Source organism: Anastrepha obliqua, chromosome 4 (genome assembly GCF_027943255.1).
Source record: "Anastrepha obliqua isolate idAnaObli1 chromosome 4, idAnaObli1_1.0, whole genome shotgun sequence".
Lineage (NCBI taxonomy): Eukaryota > Metazoa > Arthropoda > Insecta > Diptera > Tephritidae > Anastrepha > Anastrepha obliqua.
The window spans coordinates 74,328,762-74,345,337 of record NC_072895.1 but is presented as its reverse complement, the minus strand read 5'-3'; the positions used below and the strand labels follow the sequence as shown (position 1 = coordinate 74,345,337).

The 16,576-nt window shown below is 35.0% G+C and overlaps 1 protein-coding gene across 12 annotated transcripts in view; it reads right to left on the bottom strand.

The window, feature by feature from the left end:
• Positions 1–16,576, bottom strand: part of LOC129243448 (F-actin-uncapping protein LRRC16A) — a 140,085-nt gene that overhangs the window by 44,362 nt on the left and 79,147 nt on the right. For all 12 annotated transcript variants that reach the window (XR_008582316.1, XR_008582314.1, XR_008582313.1 and 9 more), the window contains 3 exons: positions 6,272–6,322; positions 6,043–6,171; positions 5,881–5,964 (listed from right to left, as the gene is read on the bottom strand). Coding sequence is in view for 8 of the 12 variants with exons in the window: in XM_054880484.1 (XP_054736459.1) it covers positions 5,881–5,964; positions 6,043–6,171; positions 6,272–6,322 (264 nt within the window). In the remaining 4 variants the exon portion in view is untranslated. The remainder of the gene's footprint in view (positions 1–5,880; positions 5,965–6,042; positions 6,172–6,271; positions 6,323–16,576) is intronic.

Genomic DNA, 16,576 nt, shown 5'->3' with positions numbered 1-16,576 from the left:
CCACCGCGTGCACGTTTTACGAAGTCCAATCATTGAACCCAATTTTCGACCACTCTTTTGCATAAATCGGACGAAATTCCAGCAATTTCGCGTTCAATATTGGCTCTGAGCTCACAAATCGTCGCCGGCTTGTTACTGTAGACCAATGACTTCACATAACCCCAAAACGGGACGAGATGGCCGTAATGCTCTTAAAGTAGCAGCAACAGAACGATTATTTTCATAAAAAATTTGCACGATTTGCAATCGTTGCTCAAGTGTGTAGCGTTCTATGATGAAATGTATACTAATGAAGTTTACAAATGACAAGCGAAAAATAAAAAATATTGCGTCGTTCGCCCTCCCTATCGGAAAAAAGATGAAGCGCACCTATTGAATAACCCTATATATATTGCAAAAAAAGCGCGCAAATGAAGCGAAGTAATATGTTTTGGGTAAAAATTTCTTAAGAACACGAATAAATGTGTATTTATTGACGTTTTAGAAATATGCGTAGACGGAATTCCCAGCTCATTCATTTCAACGGAATGTATATAGGGATGCAATTCAACATTTATCGATTATTAATTTTGTTTGTCTCAATTGAATTGTTGATAAACCGATTCAGGTAAAAGGAAATTACAAACGTTATTTTGTAATATTCATATTCTTTATATTTTTGATGAAGAATTTCGCTTGATAAATGAGTTAAAAAAATTCCATTACATATGGAATCGATAAGTGAATTTTTGCTCAACTTTTTGACTATCTCTAGCCGATACGTGCCATCAGCTCACAGTCTCTATTTATTTTCACCATGATATTTGGTGAAATTCTTGTAACTTTCCCTTACTGAATAGAAAAATCGTCTCAAGTTACAAAAAGAGTCACTAATTTATAATATCAATTTTAGTGACTTGAGATGAGATGCGCTTACAGAATTCGGGCATAGGATACACAAAAACAGGAAATGGTATATGCATATGTACGTATGTTTGTGATTTCATAATAATTACTGGCATACAAATAAATTTCCAGAGCATTATTTAAAACATATAATATTTAAATAAGTAAGCGCCTGCGACTACCTATATTTTTAAGTTTTGTCGCAATTCTTAGAAATGTAAAGTCGTAGTGCCACACATAAATACACGCTTCTCATAATACTATGCATTGCTTATATTTATACATACATATGTACATATGTATTTTAAGCACATAACTACATGCATTCATTAACAGAGTTACTCAGTTGGACAGAGTCAGTCCGTAAAACGTCAACTTTGCACAACGAACAAATATGGAATATGGTCTAACATTTGTTTGGTGCTCCAGTGAGCAACATAATGTCCAAAAGTTTTGCACATGTATGTACATATATTACATATGTGCATAAACACATATGATAATGGGAATAAAGTCGATGAACTTTACCCACAAAAAACATGGAATTAAACTTTAATTTAACTTCGGCATACGCTTTATGTTGAGCTGCGAATGCAGGCACACTTTTCATATTTGTCCAACAAATGAATGAGTGGGCAGGTGACTATTATATAGTAGTAGTAGTAGTAATAGCAGGAGAGACACAGGGGAAAAAGTGATGCACAATAGTGCAGAGTTCCTAACACGACAGTCTGGTTTATGTAACCGAAACGTCATTACAGCAATGAGTGTGAAATATTTAGGAAATTCTAAACAGAGGCATGAGATGATTTTACCTGGATCATAAGTCGAATATAAGTAAATACATAAAAACACACGTAAATTGAAAACTTTTAAGTTGCTGTTAAAAAAATACATACATATAAAAATGCAGTGGTCGGACATTTTTTCCTATACTAAGTTTCAAGTATAAATTTCAGAAGAAATTACTCTCCATTGAACAACACTCTCTAGGCCGGACGCGAACCTCTTATCAAAAGACATTAACTTTTGTTATCTTAACCAATCAAACTAAAACCTCTGTTGAGCGGATGTGAACTCCTTATATGGAAAAAGGGGACTTCCCGGATAAAGTGTGATGTTTTTTCATGCACACATTTAGCAGTGATTTGTGTTCAGTTATAGTGGGAATACGTAATACGATGGGGAGATCAAAGCTTAGTGTGAAGGTGAAAATTGAAATTATTTCTGTCTGTCCGGGGATTAGCCAGTAGGTAAGTTTTACTAATTAAATCTCGCAAACATAATTTTTCCAGACAAAAAATATTTAATTCAATACATTTGGTATAATGTCATCAGATGGCAACGATAATAATACTTCCACTGAAAGTATTACCGAAGAATCTTATGATATTTTCGCACACGGAAAGCTGTTCCGCAAATTCAGTTTAGTTTAGTCTAGTTTATGTAGTTTATTGACTGAAATTTAATATTTATTTTTATTTTCGTTATTACTTTATATGCATAAATAAAATATGTACTCTTGGAAAAATACATACACATTTTTGTGCGCATGATATAAAATCAATATCTTTTATTCAAAAAAGATATACTATTCAAATAATTAATAAATTAAAAAGTTCTAAAACAAGTTACCCTCTCCTTGAGCGGACATCTCTCTTGGGTGGACAAAAGTTTACTGACGGTGAGTGTCCACCTAGGGAGGTTTCACTGTATACAGCGTTTGTTGAAAAGTAATGAGCCTTCCCGCGCGGAGCGTCTGCCAAGCGATCAACCGAATCGGTTGGTGGGGGAAAATGATCGTTGGACCTTCCCCTTCCACTAGAAACCGGTCCCAGTTCGCTGGCAACAGCGGTGCAATCAACATCGCTTCGCGCGTGAAAGCTGTTTTAAATGTGTGTTAGGATTTTGCAGTGGCGAAAATGCAGCGATCGTTGGAGCAACGTGCTGATCATCTTTTTCGACTCTAGAAGCATCGTCCACAAGGAGTATGTACCTCTAGGAAGCACTGTAAACAAAGAAGTGCTCCTTCGGCTGAAAAACCGCGTCGCCTGAGTTCGGCCCGACCTCGTCAACAATTAGACCCTTCATTACGACAATGCGCCGGCGCACACCGCCTTCCTCTGCATTGGACAAGATGGGGGTTCCGGTGCTTCCCCACTCTCCCTACAGCCCAGACCTGTCCCCTCCGGACTTCTTCTTGTTCCCGCACCTGAAAAGAAAGCTGAAGGGGAGGCGTTTCGACTCCATCGAGGCGATCCAAAAAACTGTGACAGCCGAATTGAACGCGATTCCGGCGGATGAGTTTAAAAACTGTTTCCTGCAGGGGAAGGACCGCTACCAGCGGTGTATTGACGCTCAAGGGTCCTATTTTGAAGAATATTAGTTGTATAAGCCAAAAGGTTTAATAAAACTGCTTAAAAAAAATAAGGCTCATTACTTTTCAATCAAACCCTTTTTCTTAATTGATATTCAGGTCCGTCAAAAGTTCGTATACATAATATTATTTTTAATTAAAGTTACTTTGAATTTATTTCTTGAATTAAAATTTAAGTTTTTTTTTAAATGTTACTCATATTCTTCCTCTTAGATCACCCTTTTGCTAAATAAAACGAATACGAGGGGTGCTTTTTATATTTCGGGATTTGGCAACACTGGTGTTGCAATCTGGCAACTGACAGCTGTATCGCAAAGTTTGACATATTTTGGCTTTTACGTACTCAGAACGTTTGGAAATACCAGCGCTATTTGTGTTGTTTACAGTTACTTAAAAGATTCATCTCGGTCCAAAAATGGAATTAAATCGTGAACATTTTCGTGCGATTATTTTTTACAACTTTCGACGTGGATTAACTCAGCAACATTGCATGGATGAACTTAATTCATTTTTTGGCGATGAAGCTCCATCAAGGACCAGTGTTTATCGATGGTATGGTGAATTCAATCGTGGTCGTAGTTCACTCCAAGACGAATTGCGTGAAGGTCGTCCAAATCAGTTGTTGTTCCGAAAACCATTGATGCTGTGCGCGAACTGATATTGCAAGATCGTCATGTGACCTATCGTGAGATTGAGACAATCTTAGGCATTAGTGGGACCAGCATACATTCAATATTGCATAAACATTTGACTGTCAAAACAATTTGTTCGCGTTGGATCCCACACAATTTGTCAATCGCTCAAAAAAAGGCTCGTGTCGATTGGTCGAAGGAAATGCTCAAAAAATACGATCGCGGGGCTTCGAAACACGTCTATGACATCGTGACAGGTGATGAATTATGGATTTACGCGTAAGAGCCCGAAAGTAAACAGCAGTCGACTGTATGGGTGTTTCAAGATGATCCAAATCCAACAACAGTTGTTTGCGCACGAAGCACTTACAAGCAAATGGTCGCCTGTTTTTTCGGAAAAACTGGACATGTCGCAACCGTACCACTAGAACAACGCAGAACAGTAAATTCTGAGTGGTACACAACCATTAGTTTGCCAGTTGTCTTCCAAGAAATTAGGAAAACCAATCGCCAAAGACGGATCACTCTTCACCAGGACAATGCGAGCTCTCACACATTGGCTCAAACAACTGCATTTTTGAGCACCCAAAACATCGAATTAATGGGTCATCCGCCGTATAGTCCTGACTTGGTACCGAATGACTTCTTTTTATTCCCGTACGTAAAAAACAAACTAAGAGGTCAACGTTTTTCGACACCTGAAGAAGCGGTTGCGGCAATCAGAATGCATGTTTTGGAGGTACCTCATTCAGAGTGGCAGAAGTGCTTCGACAATTGGTTCAAACGCATGCAAAAGTGTATAGATCTTCATGGAGAATATTTTGAAAAACAATAAAGTGATTTTCGATGATTAAAATGAGTTTTTGTTCTCTAATCCCGACATATAAAAGGCACCCCTCGTATAAGTAAATATTATATTATAATAGTATTGCTACATATTATGATTTATAATTTTAATACAGTAACAAAACATTTTATTATAAGCTACGTAGAAGTTTTGAGAAACGCACTCCGAACTCTCATGGTACGTGACTTCACGGAAAATAAATTGAAAGTGCTTACGAATATATAAGTATGTACATATGTGTTAAGGTGCTTAGGTTACACACTGGTATCCTCGTGTGCGTATGTGCACACAGAATTGTTGGTACAAGCGCACAAATGAATTAATAAAGGGTTGCAAACTCTGTTAACGATCTCAATAAAAATGAAATGTTGGAATTGTAGATTGGTGGAGTTTACAAGCGAGGCAAGTGATTGTAAAAAAGAGGCGCACAGCTACATCTAGGTGGACGAACAGCAACAGACTTCAAGTTGAACTGAAATAGCGAGTGTGGCGCATGTTAGCAGACCATGGTTCCACCCAATGACACCGGGAGGCAACTACCATGAAAATGTATGTGTATTTGCATATTTGTATATATACATACATAGCTACCAGTGTTGGAACAACGGAGGCAAACAGTAATGAAAAAACGCATAATAAGCCAATTTCAATTTGTGCATGATGCGGGGTTAAGTTGAAGACTTTATTCGACGTACATACATATGTAATGCACACATTCTTATGACAGCGCAATGTAAGGTGCAAGGCAAATCCGTAGTAAAACTTTATTCTCTCTGCTTCACTTGTAACCCACAGAGGGAAAGAGAAAATGAAGTGCACTGAAGCATACAAGAATTTCATGATTTTTTCCCAATACTACAACACTTTAATTGATTTATAGAATATGTACATATGACTTGTAAACACTTGTATCTGCGCATTGAATAGTACGTAGTTTACCCATTGACATTACATACTCGTACATATTAGCGGAATTACACCAAACACTCCTGCGCTATTTAACCTAATTTCGTGCGTCAATTAGCAATTAACCAAGGGACACCATAAACTTCATACTCCAGCTCACATGAATTACGAATAAATTTACATATATTATTATATTTTAGGGCTTCGAACACACATCTTTACAACTCACTTACCCTTCGTATGATGTACTTGAGAGGAACTGTTGGAAAAATGTGCTTAATTGCCGATGCCAAATCGCTGAGTATAGCATCAGCGTTCTGTAATTAAAAATCCAAATCGTGAAGTTAATCTCCAATTTAGTATTCTTGTTGCGCTACACGGTTAGGGGAACTTACCGCACTGAAGCTTCCCGCATCAAAGCTCGTTGCAAATGAATATGGACGATCATTTGTGATGATCGAGAAGTGTGTGGATTTTTTACTTTCCACCGCCTGTATGTCCAAGTAGTGGAAATGGCATTCGATCTGGAGATGAGGGGAGATTATAAATGTTTTTTTAAAAATGTGTTTCATAATAGTATATTACTTTTATTTTAATCACATTATTATATAAGGGGAGACTTACCTTCGTGGGCACCTTTGCGATTAACAAATATATACGAACTGGCGTGAAAACCTGTAAAAATAGAGGAAAAGTAATAATAAAAAAAATAATTAATACGAACTGGCGTGGAAACGTGTAACAATAGAGGAAAAGTAATAATAAAAAAATGATTAGTTTTACGCATATACAGTTAGTAACATAAATAAGTATACAGGAGCCTGATTTATGGAATTGTTTGACGCTAACGCTTTCCTTAATATGTAATCAAAATATTTTACAATGATAATTGGGTGTTGGGATAAGCTTCAATATGCGCCTTAATTTAGCTGTAAATTTTAGGTACCGTTATCCACGCTTTGCTTTGTCTTTCTGCCAGCGAAATTTATGTCACAAAAGTTAGTATACAGCAAACGATTGTTCAGTTAGCATAACATTTATTTTTACGCATTGATTAAAAAAGTTAAAACTATTAATTAAAAGGAAATAATCTAAGTGAGTATAAACATTTAGGGAAGTGAGTTTTGTATTAATTTTTGCGACGGTTTTAGTAATGGCAACAAGGGGAAAAGAGCTTTCCGATGATTTAAAAAAACTGATTATAAAATATCACACGGCGGCCGCCGTGGCCGAATGGGTTGGTGCGTGACTACCATTCGGAATTCAGAGAGAGAACGTCGGTTCGAATCTCGGTGTAAGATCAAAAATTAAGAAAAAGTTTTTTCGCCCCTCGGCAGGCAATGGCAAAACCTCCGAGTGTCTGCCATGAAAAAGATCCTCATAAAAAAAAAAATATCTGCCGTTCGGAGTCGACTTGAAACTTGTGAAACAACATCAAGACACACACCACAAATAGGAGGAGGAGCTCGGCCAAACACCCAAAAAGGCTGTACGCGCCAATTATATATTGTACATTATTATATATTATATTACATATATATATTAAAATATCACAAGGAACATAAATCATTGCGAGAAATCGGTGGTTTGATAGATAGATACAGTTCAAAATATTTTGAATAAATATAAAAGTGCGGGAAGCACCACTAATAAAGAACGTTGTGGGCGTCCGCCGCTCTTAAGCCCCAGAGAAAAATGCTTAGTCGTGCGGAAAATCAGGACAAACCCCAAAATAGGTGCCCCCAAATTGAAATCTGAAGTTGAAAATGAGACTGGAAAACAATTTAGCACCCAAACTATTCGCCGGGTTTTGCATAGTGCTAGTTATCATGGGCGCAATGTTAGGAAAAAGCCCTTCGTGAATAGTGTCAATCGGAGTAAACGGATTTCATACGCAAAAGATCATGAAAAATATGACCAAACGTTTTGGAACTAAGTCATATTTTCTGATGAGTGTAAGTTCAGTATCTGTGGATCTGATGGCCGTGAAAAAGTTTGAAGAAAAGTTAATGCGGAATTGGATCCAAACAATATGACCGGCACTGTGAAGCATGGAGAGGGCTCTGTGATGGTTTGGGGATGTATGGTTGCGAACGGGGTTGGAAACTTGGTATTTATCGAAAATATTATGGACCGATATGGTTATTTAAATATTTTGAAAAATAATTTAAAAGAAAGCGCTACGAAATTGGGCCTTGGAGGAACGTTTATCTTTCAGCAGGATAATGACCACAAGCACACATCCAACATGGTACGAGAGTGGCTGTTATACAATGTGCGAAAACAGCTGAAAACACCGCCACAGTCCCCGGACACCAACCCAATCGAACATTTATAGGAACATTTAAAGCGGCAAATACGTAAACATCCGATTAGAAATAAGGAACAACTGAAAAACTTCCTTCAAGAGGAATGGAATAAAATACCACCAGCTGTAACTGAAAACTTGGTGAAATCAATGCCATCACGACTTAAAGCGATTGTAAAGTCTAATGGTTATCCTACCAAATACTAGTATTTGATTTTAATTATGTTTTTGATTTCACCAATTAATAATATGATGAGCTGTATGCTTACTTTTGAGACATGAATTTTTATAAAGTTTAATATAAAAAGCTATAATTTTGTTCCTTTTTACAATTTTGTCATTATTTGGATTAAATATGATTTTTGTATTTCATTCATGTAAATAAAACACAATTTTGTTATAACTTAGGTTGTTTGAAGGAATCGATTGGGGGAAAATTGAAAACGTATCCGGTGTACACTTACTTCTGTTACTAACTGTATTATTACCCCACCCATGCAGTTGCAGCTCTTAATGTGAAACTCGTTTTCATCAAAATCTGCAGTAATATGCGATTCCAAAAGAACCATAAACTCGAGGATACACTTATCTGCTATCAACGCTAACTGATCGAAATTATGTATATTAATAACCCTTGAATGTTAGTGTATAAACCTTTTAGTAATTTTAGTAGCTAATAGCCAATTTTCCCCCCTTAGAATTATGTTTGCTGATGTATATGGGGCCTTGTCGGTCAAGTACAAAATGGTTTTCGCCCAGATCCAGCTGTAATTTTTCATTTACTCTGGCACAATTTATACATCTTTTTATCGAATCTTTTTGAATTAACTTGTTCTGTGATTTTTCAGACACTTAGCGCAAACTTCTTTGTTTTTACAGTCAGAGGCCTTTTGAATAAAACCCTTGCATTTAAAACAAAATAAATTTCTACACCATCAAACACTTGACGTCGCTCCCATCCGACACTTCGGAAACTTAATTGCAGTTAAGTATTTGGTGGAAATAGGTGGTAACATAAAACCGTCCTCAGATAATTATTTCAAACCAATAAATACACTTTTTCATTATAATCGTCTCACTTTACAACTATCTAATAAAGCTTTCGATTTGTTTTCAATGTCAAGTATTTTTTTTATATTTCAACACTGGGGGTTATAAACAGCGCTCGTATCAAAGGTTAGATCAAATTACAGATAGTAGAAGCTAAAAGTTGTTTACAAATATTATATAATTCTGCTTTTAAGGTTATTCCATGCGTAAGGCGGCGTTTTAACTCTTTTATAGCACGCAACAACTATTTACTTCTATATCCTACTGAAACTCAATACTTCTAGACATTTTCCGCTTAACGGCGCAATTTTCTGCAACTTGTATTTAAAATGTCTTGGATATATACGCATGTATCATATGTACATATTTAGGTATGTTTCAAAGCGAAATTTCTTTTTCGTTTCTACCACTGTCCTGAATGCATTGACCAAGATTAAAATATTTAACGCTTGATTTACCAATTACTTGTTATTTACCGCCTTTTTTTCGTATGATGAGCGAAGATATCACTTACTAAGTGAAAATGAGTGAGGAGTGGGTAACAAAGTTAGGTGAACAGCTAATAAACATGTATGTAGGGGTATATAACTATAGGGTGATTCGAGCACAAATATCTTTTTGATTCTTTTATTATTTGGACACTACAGCTACATATCAGCACTGAACCGAATATGCTTCAATGCGAGATAAAGGAAACGATGATGCTTCAACAGTCTTAGGATATCTTGCAAACTTACTTCCAAATACGGTTGTCCAAACCGTATATTCACAGAAAAGAAGTTTTTTTCGTATTTTCTTCTTGGGTCCAATATTTAGAATTGCTGCATCCGAGAATTTTAAATTTGTATTTTATTAACGAGAAGTCAACGCATCAGCAAATAGTGAAGATTATGCCACTTTATCCTTTCAAAAATACTATTAACGGTGAGTGCCACGTAGGTAAGTTGAAATGTTTCCTGCCAAAGATAAAGGCCCTTTGTGATACCACAGTTAGATTCATTTGTCCTCCTTTGCTGAACCAGCCAGCATTCTAGATAAATCTCATCAGACTAATTAAGAGCGTAATCGAAAATTCTTTCCCAAAGAGAAGAAAAGCGAAAAACTTGACAAACGGAAAATTTGCCATCACTTGCTAAGCCCGGTAGAAGATATAAATATCAGCACAGTTTGTTTAAAAAAATTCTGTGTTGTAAATTTAAAAACGCAAATAAAAAGTTTGCAATGTAAGGACAAAGGAAGTTGGATCTAAGACAGCAGACAGAAGCGCGAAAAGACCCGGTTTCACAAAAAATAATTTTACTTGTTTGCAAAAAGCTATTATGCTTTCTGACCCTTACCTTTCGTGATGGAGAATGTTTCTTGGTATCTACAATTTCTCCAGCACGACTCTCAGGCATCGAACTGTAACTTTGTTTTTTAACGATTCAGACTCTTAAAGGGATATTGTCTGAGTCGTTTGGGGATAAAGTTAGAAACTGGCGAAAAGGTCTTGGAAATTTTGTTGACATGATGCCCTGTTATGAAACAAATAGCGTCTGAATTTATATTCCATAAATTACGTACATTTGTGTGTTTCTCTCACTACATTTTTTAAAATATACTTGCATTTAAACCACCCTATGTATGCATATATGTAAAACGCAGACGGGCACAACCTGGAACCCTTTAAGCTTGTCAACATTATTGTGTTTCTTTAAAAACAAAAACACAAATATTGCAACAATAAATGTACATACAGTTTGTCAAGAATATCTTTGCATAGTGAAGAAAAATTTTAAATTTTAGTTTTGATCGAGAATTCCAACAACAGCCAAAGTGGCATATCTACATACATATGTATGTTGCAGTTTAAACTTTTTTGTACATACATACAGTTTGTCAAGAATATCTTTGCATAGTGAAGAAAAATATAAAATTTTAGCAAACAAAAAATGTATATACACATTCCATTACTGCACTTGTCTACGACTATTAGGAGCCAACAGTTATTAAATAAACACACCCGTTACAAAAACAAAAGCAAAACTAGATGTTTACTCTATTTAAAAAGTGTCACAAAAATCTTTGCATAACTGACGAAAACAACAAAAAATGCAGTTATTTTCCGCGAATTTCATTTATTTTCATTTGTTTGGGGTGTTTTGCAAATGGTATGGAATGTGAAAGGGGTAAGAAATTATTTAGTTGATTTAATTAGTTTCGGAATATCATATACAAATGGTATTTTCCCCCACTCTTCTCTGATGAATCTTATTAATTCAGTTTTATTAGTTGGCGATCTTTTTCCTACGTTTTAAATGAACCCACAAATTTTCGATTGAGTTAATGTCGGGACTTTCGGCGGGAGTATCCATAACTTTGGTGCAGTTGTAACCAGGACCTGCATAAATAAGATTTATGTTTGGGATCATTATCTTGATAGTATTTGCATTAAAATTTGTTCGAGCTTTCCGGGTCAACAAAGCCGAATTTTTTAATACTAGAAGTCAATTCGTTTTTTAAAATATCAAGATATACTTCCTTGGTCATTATTTCGTCCAAAATTTTGATTTCACCCATTCCCATTGTTGGTATACAACCCCAAACCATTACTGGCAGTTTTCCAATCCTTACGGTAGGGATAATATTTTTGTTTTGTAGTGCCTTGGGAGGCTTACGCCAAACTCTCATCATTTTCATCTCATGTGAGAAAATAACGTCATCCCAGTACTCTGTGGGTAGCGATATGTGCTTGGAGGCAAATCGCAATCTTTTATCAACGTTTTGTGCTGATAACAGGGGGTTTTTCCTAATCACTTTTGAAGAATATTTGTGTTTTTGCAACACTTTTCGAACAGTTTCATAAGAAACTCTTAACCCGTAGTCTTTTTCCGCTAGAAGAGCTAATCCTCTTGTACTGCTTTGCGGGGTATTATAAATAGTTTGAATAATTTTACGTTCAATTCGCTGCGTCACTTTTTTTGGTCTGCCTGTAGACCCTTTCAATTCGAGTCAGCACGGTTTATGATATTATATACAGTTCTAATTTTGAGGGAGAACATATCGGCGACTTCTCTGGCTGATTTGTCTTTGTAGTGATTGAAATACACTAATTGAATAATATTTTTTGAAACTCGCTTTCCTGGCATTTTTTTATTCAAATCTGATATCACTTGAAGCACTGAAGACAATCACTTCATAACTAAATAATTTCTTACCCCTTTCACATTCCATACCATTTGCAAAAAAAAACCCAAATGAATGAAATTCGCGGAAAAACCCTGAGTTTTTTGTTGTTTTCATCAGTTATGCAAAGATTTTTTTTGACATGGGTTTCGTTGGTTCAAAAAATCGATTTATTTTTTTTTTTGCTTATTAATTTCCACAACTTCTCAGGAATATTATCCAAAATTTTCAAGTCGATCCGAATAATAAATTCGGAAATACAGCCTTTGGAATGTGTGCGCTCTAAGCCACTTTTATTGTTACTCAAATTTTAAACGCATTTTTCTCGGAACTGTGTTTTCAAAGTCGGTTGTCAAATGTTTTAGAGAACTACTCAACCGATTTTGATGAAATTTTACACAGGTGTTCGAAATACAATTTACTCGTGCTTGAACGAAGGATTTTGGTTTTTTTTTTTTTTTTTTCAATTACAACTATTTAAAAAAACAAAATGTCAAGCAAATTTGACCGAAATTTTCATTTTTTTGCAAAAATGTCTGCCAAAATTCCAAGTTTTACTTTTTTTCTTTCCTTCGTTCAAGCACGAGTTTATGGTCTTAACTAAAACTCTTATTTTTTTTTTTTTTTTTTCATTTTTGATGAGCCTGTCAGGAGTTATGCAACGCGGACGCACCTTTTTTTCGAGGGGTCACCGGAAATGACGTCACAATAGTGGAGTTTTAATTTTTTTTTGTTGAAAATTTCAGAAATTATTATATTATATTGAAATTATTCTTGAAATATGTATCTATAAAACAGAAAAAAGTTTGAATTAAATATATTAAATAATTTTTTACATAGAAAAAAAAAATATTGAAAATAGGCTTTTTTTACCCGACGAAACCCATATAACCCCTTAAATAGAGTAAACATGTTTTTTGGTGTTGTTTTTGTAATGTGTGTGTTTATTTAATACTCGATCAAAACTATAATTTTATATTTTTCTTCATTATGCAAAGATATTCTTGACAAACTGTATGTATGTACAAAAAAGTTTAAACTGCAACATACATATGTATGTAGATATCCCACTTTGGCTGGCCACTTATTCTACACTTTTTGTGCTTCATTTATTTTGCATTGCTTCGCATTGGATAAAAGGATTAATTTGTATCGAGGTAATCAACTAACAATAAAGGCAGAATGTGGGTATTCGTTTATAAGTTAATACTTTTGTTGCGTGCTTATCCAGATCATTCACGACGGTCATTCTGTTAACACGACATTTTATATTTTTAAGCTTAAAGAGATTTGTTTTCTTTTTTTTACAAAACATAAAAAACCTATTTTGAGCATATTGAACGAAAATAAAATGATTTAAGAAGCGGCAGAAAAATTAATAAAAAAATTAAGTACAACTTTACATTTGTGCATGTTTACAATCATTTCTTAATCAGATATAATATTTTTTTATTTCTTTAAATTAGGGATGTGCAGAGGGAACTTCATGAAGGATGCACCAAAACTTCCTAGCCAAACCCCCTCAGTTTTTGCTGCACCATCTAAGATGTACTCATGATCCATGATCTGACGTTGCCAAGAAATAAATACGTCGGTCGCCTCATTATTGATCAATTTCGGAGGCTTTAGTCTTACCAGTTGTTGACAGTTGTGAACAGAATTAACAGCTTGGTAGCAGACGGTATCAGCTCGTGTTTATTCCAGTTCAATTCTATTAAATGCACAGCCTTACCTTCGCATTAATTCGTTTTCGACTGCATGATTGCCGTAACGCATTTCAGGCCAAGCAGATGGTTATTTCAAAGGCCGCATTACCAGAGAAGGTAAATTCATAGAGAAGGTTCAGTGCCGCCCGTTCCTCATTTTGGGCTCTAACAAAACACGGGTAAGAAATTCAACTCAAAAATTACTTCACCACAAGTTACAATAATAATAGGAAATTAATTAATATGGCTGCCGGAGAGAAATGAGAGGAAGAGAATGACACGCAAGTGTGAAAAAATGTAGTTAACATTAGCTTACATTTGCTTGCGTACATAATAGATTCGTTCATTTGATATGTCCATATGATTTGTATGCGTGTTTACATATTAGATTTGTTATTTTTGGATTTGTATTGAAAATTGCAATTGAAATTATTGAAGCTCTTTATTTGGCTTTCGCCAAATCTTTTGTGCTCCATCTGACCCAAATAAATTGAATTTTGATTCATCACTAAATATGGTGGTGTTTTAAAAAGCGTCGGCCTTATTTAAATGCTGTTTAGCAAATTCTAGCCTCTTTTTCTTATTGACCTTCGAAATGAAGGGTTTGCGTCGAGGAATCCGGCCATGATACCCAGCCTTATATGGGGTATTCCGAACAGTTTGGGGGTTAAAATTGATTTCAAAGGAATTTTGCAGGGTCTCACACAATTTGACAGCCGAAGTTTTTGGATATTGTGCCATCGTGGGCACGTTAGGTTAATTGTTTTGGGCGGCTAGATCTGCTCTCCGGAGCTGTTTTGCCAGTATTGTAATAAAGCATAACGATGTTTCGAACGTGGACCATGATTTATCGACAAGTTTGCCAATTTAGCGATGGAATTTTTTTCTAAATAGTAGGAGTAGGTAATTCTTTATTTAATTTATAAAAAAATATGGTTAACAATTGATTTGATTCACACATTAATTCATTTAATATATTAAAGTAAATAAAGAAATAAATAAAAATGTTTGTGACAATAACGATGTTGTCTGTCACAGCTCTTAAATTAATTAATAATTGAACTCTGCTATAAGAAAATCTCTATAGTGCCAGGCCGAGTATATGAAGCCAGTTAGTGTTCCCCAATTTTGGCCATTTAGTATATATATTACTTCAGCGTCGTTTAGCGTATATGAATATACTTAATAATTTGAAAAGTACAACATATTGTTGAATACTAACCCTTCATGTAAATGAATGGTTTACAAAGTAAATTAAGTCAATTTTTTATGTGGATATTTTGAAATAATTTTGATAATAGACTTAATATTAATACAATTTAGTTAATTATTCATTTCATCATTTCATCAATTCATGCATGCCTGTACTTAGAATTAATTTATTCATCCCATAATAAATAATACATTTGCGCATGCAAAATGGCGATGGCAAATAAGCATAAAGAAAAATGTTCAAGTCTGCTGTTATTTTATTTTGCCTAACACCAAATCATGGCATTTTACATTTCAATGCAAACGCTATATTTAATACTGTTGACTATGCTCGGCTATGTTAACTCTCTTATGTTAACTTTTCCAAGGCCGTGGTGAAATAATACAAATTTCTTAGCCGCGTTTTGTTAGCATTTGACATTTAAGCTGCCCATTCGTTCCTGAGCCTTCTCTATGAATTTACGTTCTCTATGATTTTACAACTTTGGCCGACAATAAGTGCTCAATACAATTGCATGAATGCCTTGTAGCAGGCATATTCAGCATTTTTTCGAATGGTTTCTGTAGCGGTTGGCAATACGTACGAACATTAATGACGTATGTCATCCATTTCTTGATCATCGATACCCAGTCGCCTTAAAACTAGCCTAATTTCCTTCCGCTTCGGCAGATATTCGCTGGTGGAAAATTAGCCAGTTAAAAGCTTGTATTGTTAATTCATTTGACGCGCAAAATGGAGAATCTTTTTGAATCCAGCTTTATACAAATGGTTCAAAATTGTTTAGTATTGAATCTTGTTACTTAGGAATGATACGATTGCACATCTTTTTAAATTTGATCTCCAAAATACCACTAGTCATTGACTATTAATTTTTTTTTATATTTTTATAAAAATGTAGTTCACACTACAACAAAACCTAAACATATAGCTCAAAGTTTCAAGCCTTGTCCAAATTTTCCTGAAAATGTTTATTCAGCATTTTCAGAAAAAATGTAGAAGTCCAAGGGGGCTCAATTGGCGATTTTTGACAAATTTTGTATATATTGATCTCTTCCAATTAATTTGATATAGAAATTTGTTACCAAATTTGTAGACTACGCCATAACTCAGCTTTTAAAATATTTAGTAATATAAAAGATTTAGTACAATAACAATATAAAATATTTATTGTACTTTAAAAAAATTCAGTCTCTTCATTTCATTCTTCTACTCAAGTCAATTTCAACTCTTAACGAATTTTGAAAGGTGCTATCTACTTGAAATAAAATACTTCATCAGTTCAACAGCATATCGTCGTTGTCATTCAGTGAGCGCTCCATCCCCCAGCAACGACACTGTCTATTGTTCCACTGCTAAGATTGGAGAGCACTCGTTTTCGGCAGCACTCTTAAAACTTTGTGAATTTTGGAAGTGCATTGATGTTGACATTTTGTAGTTGGGCTCAACAGAACAGCAGTCAACACCAGCTTCACATTACATAAATTGCT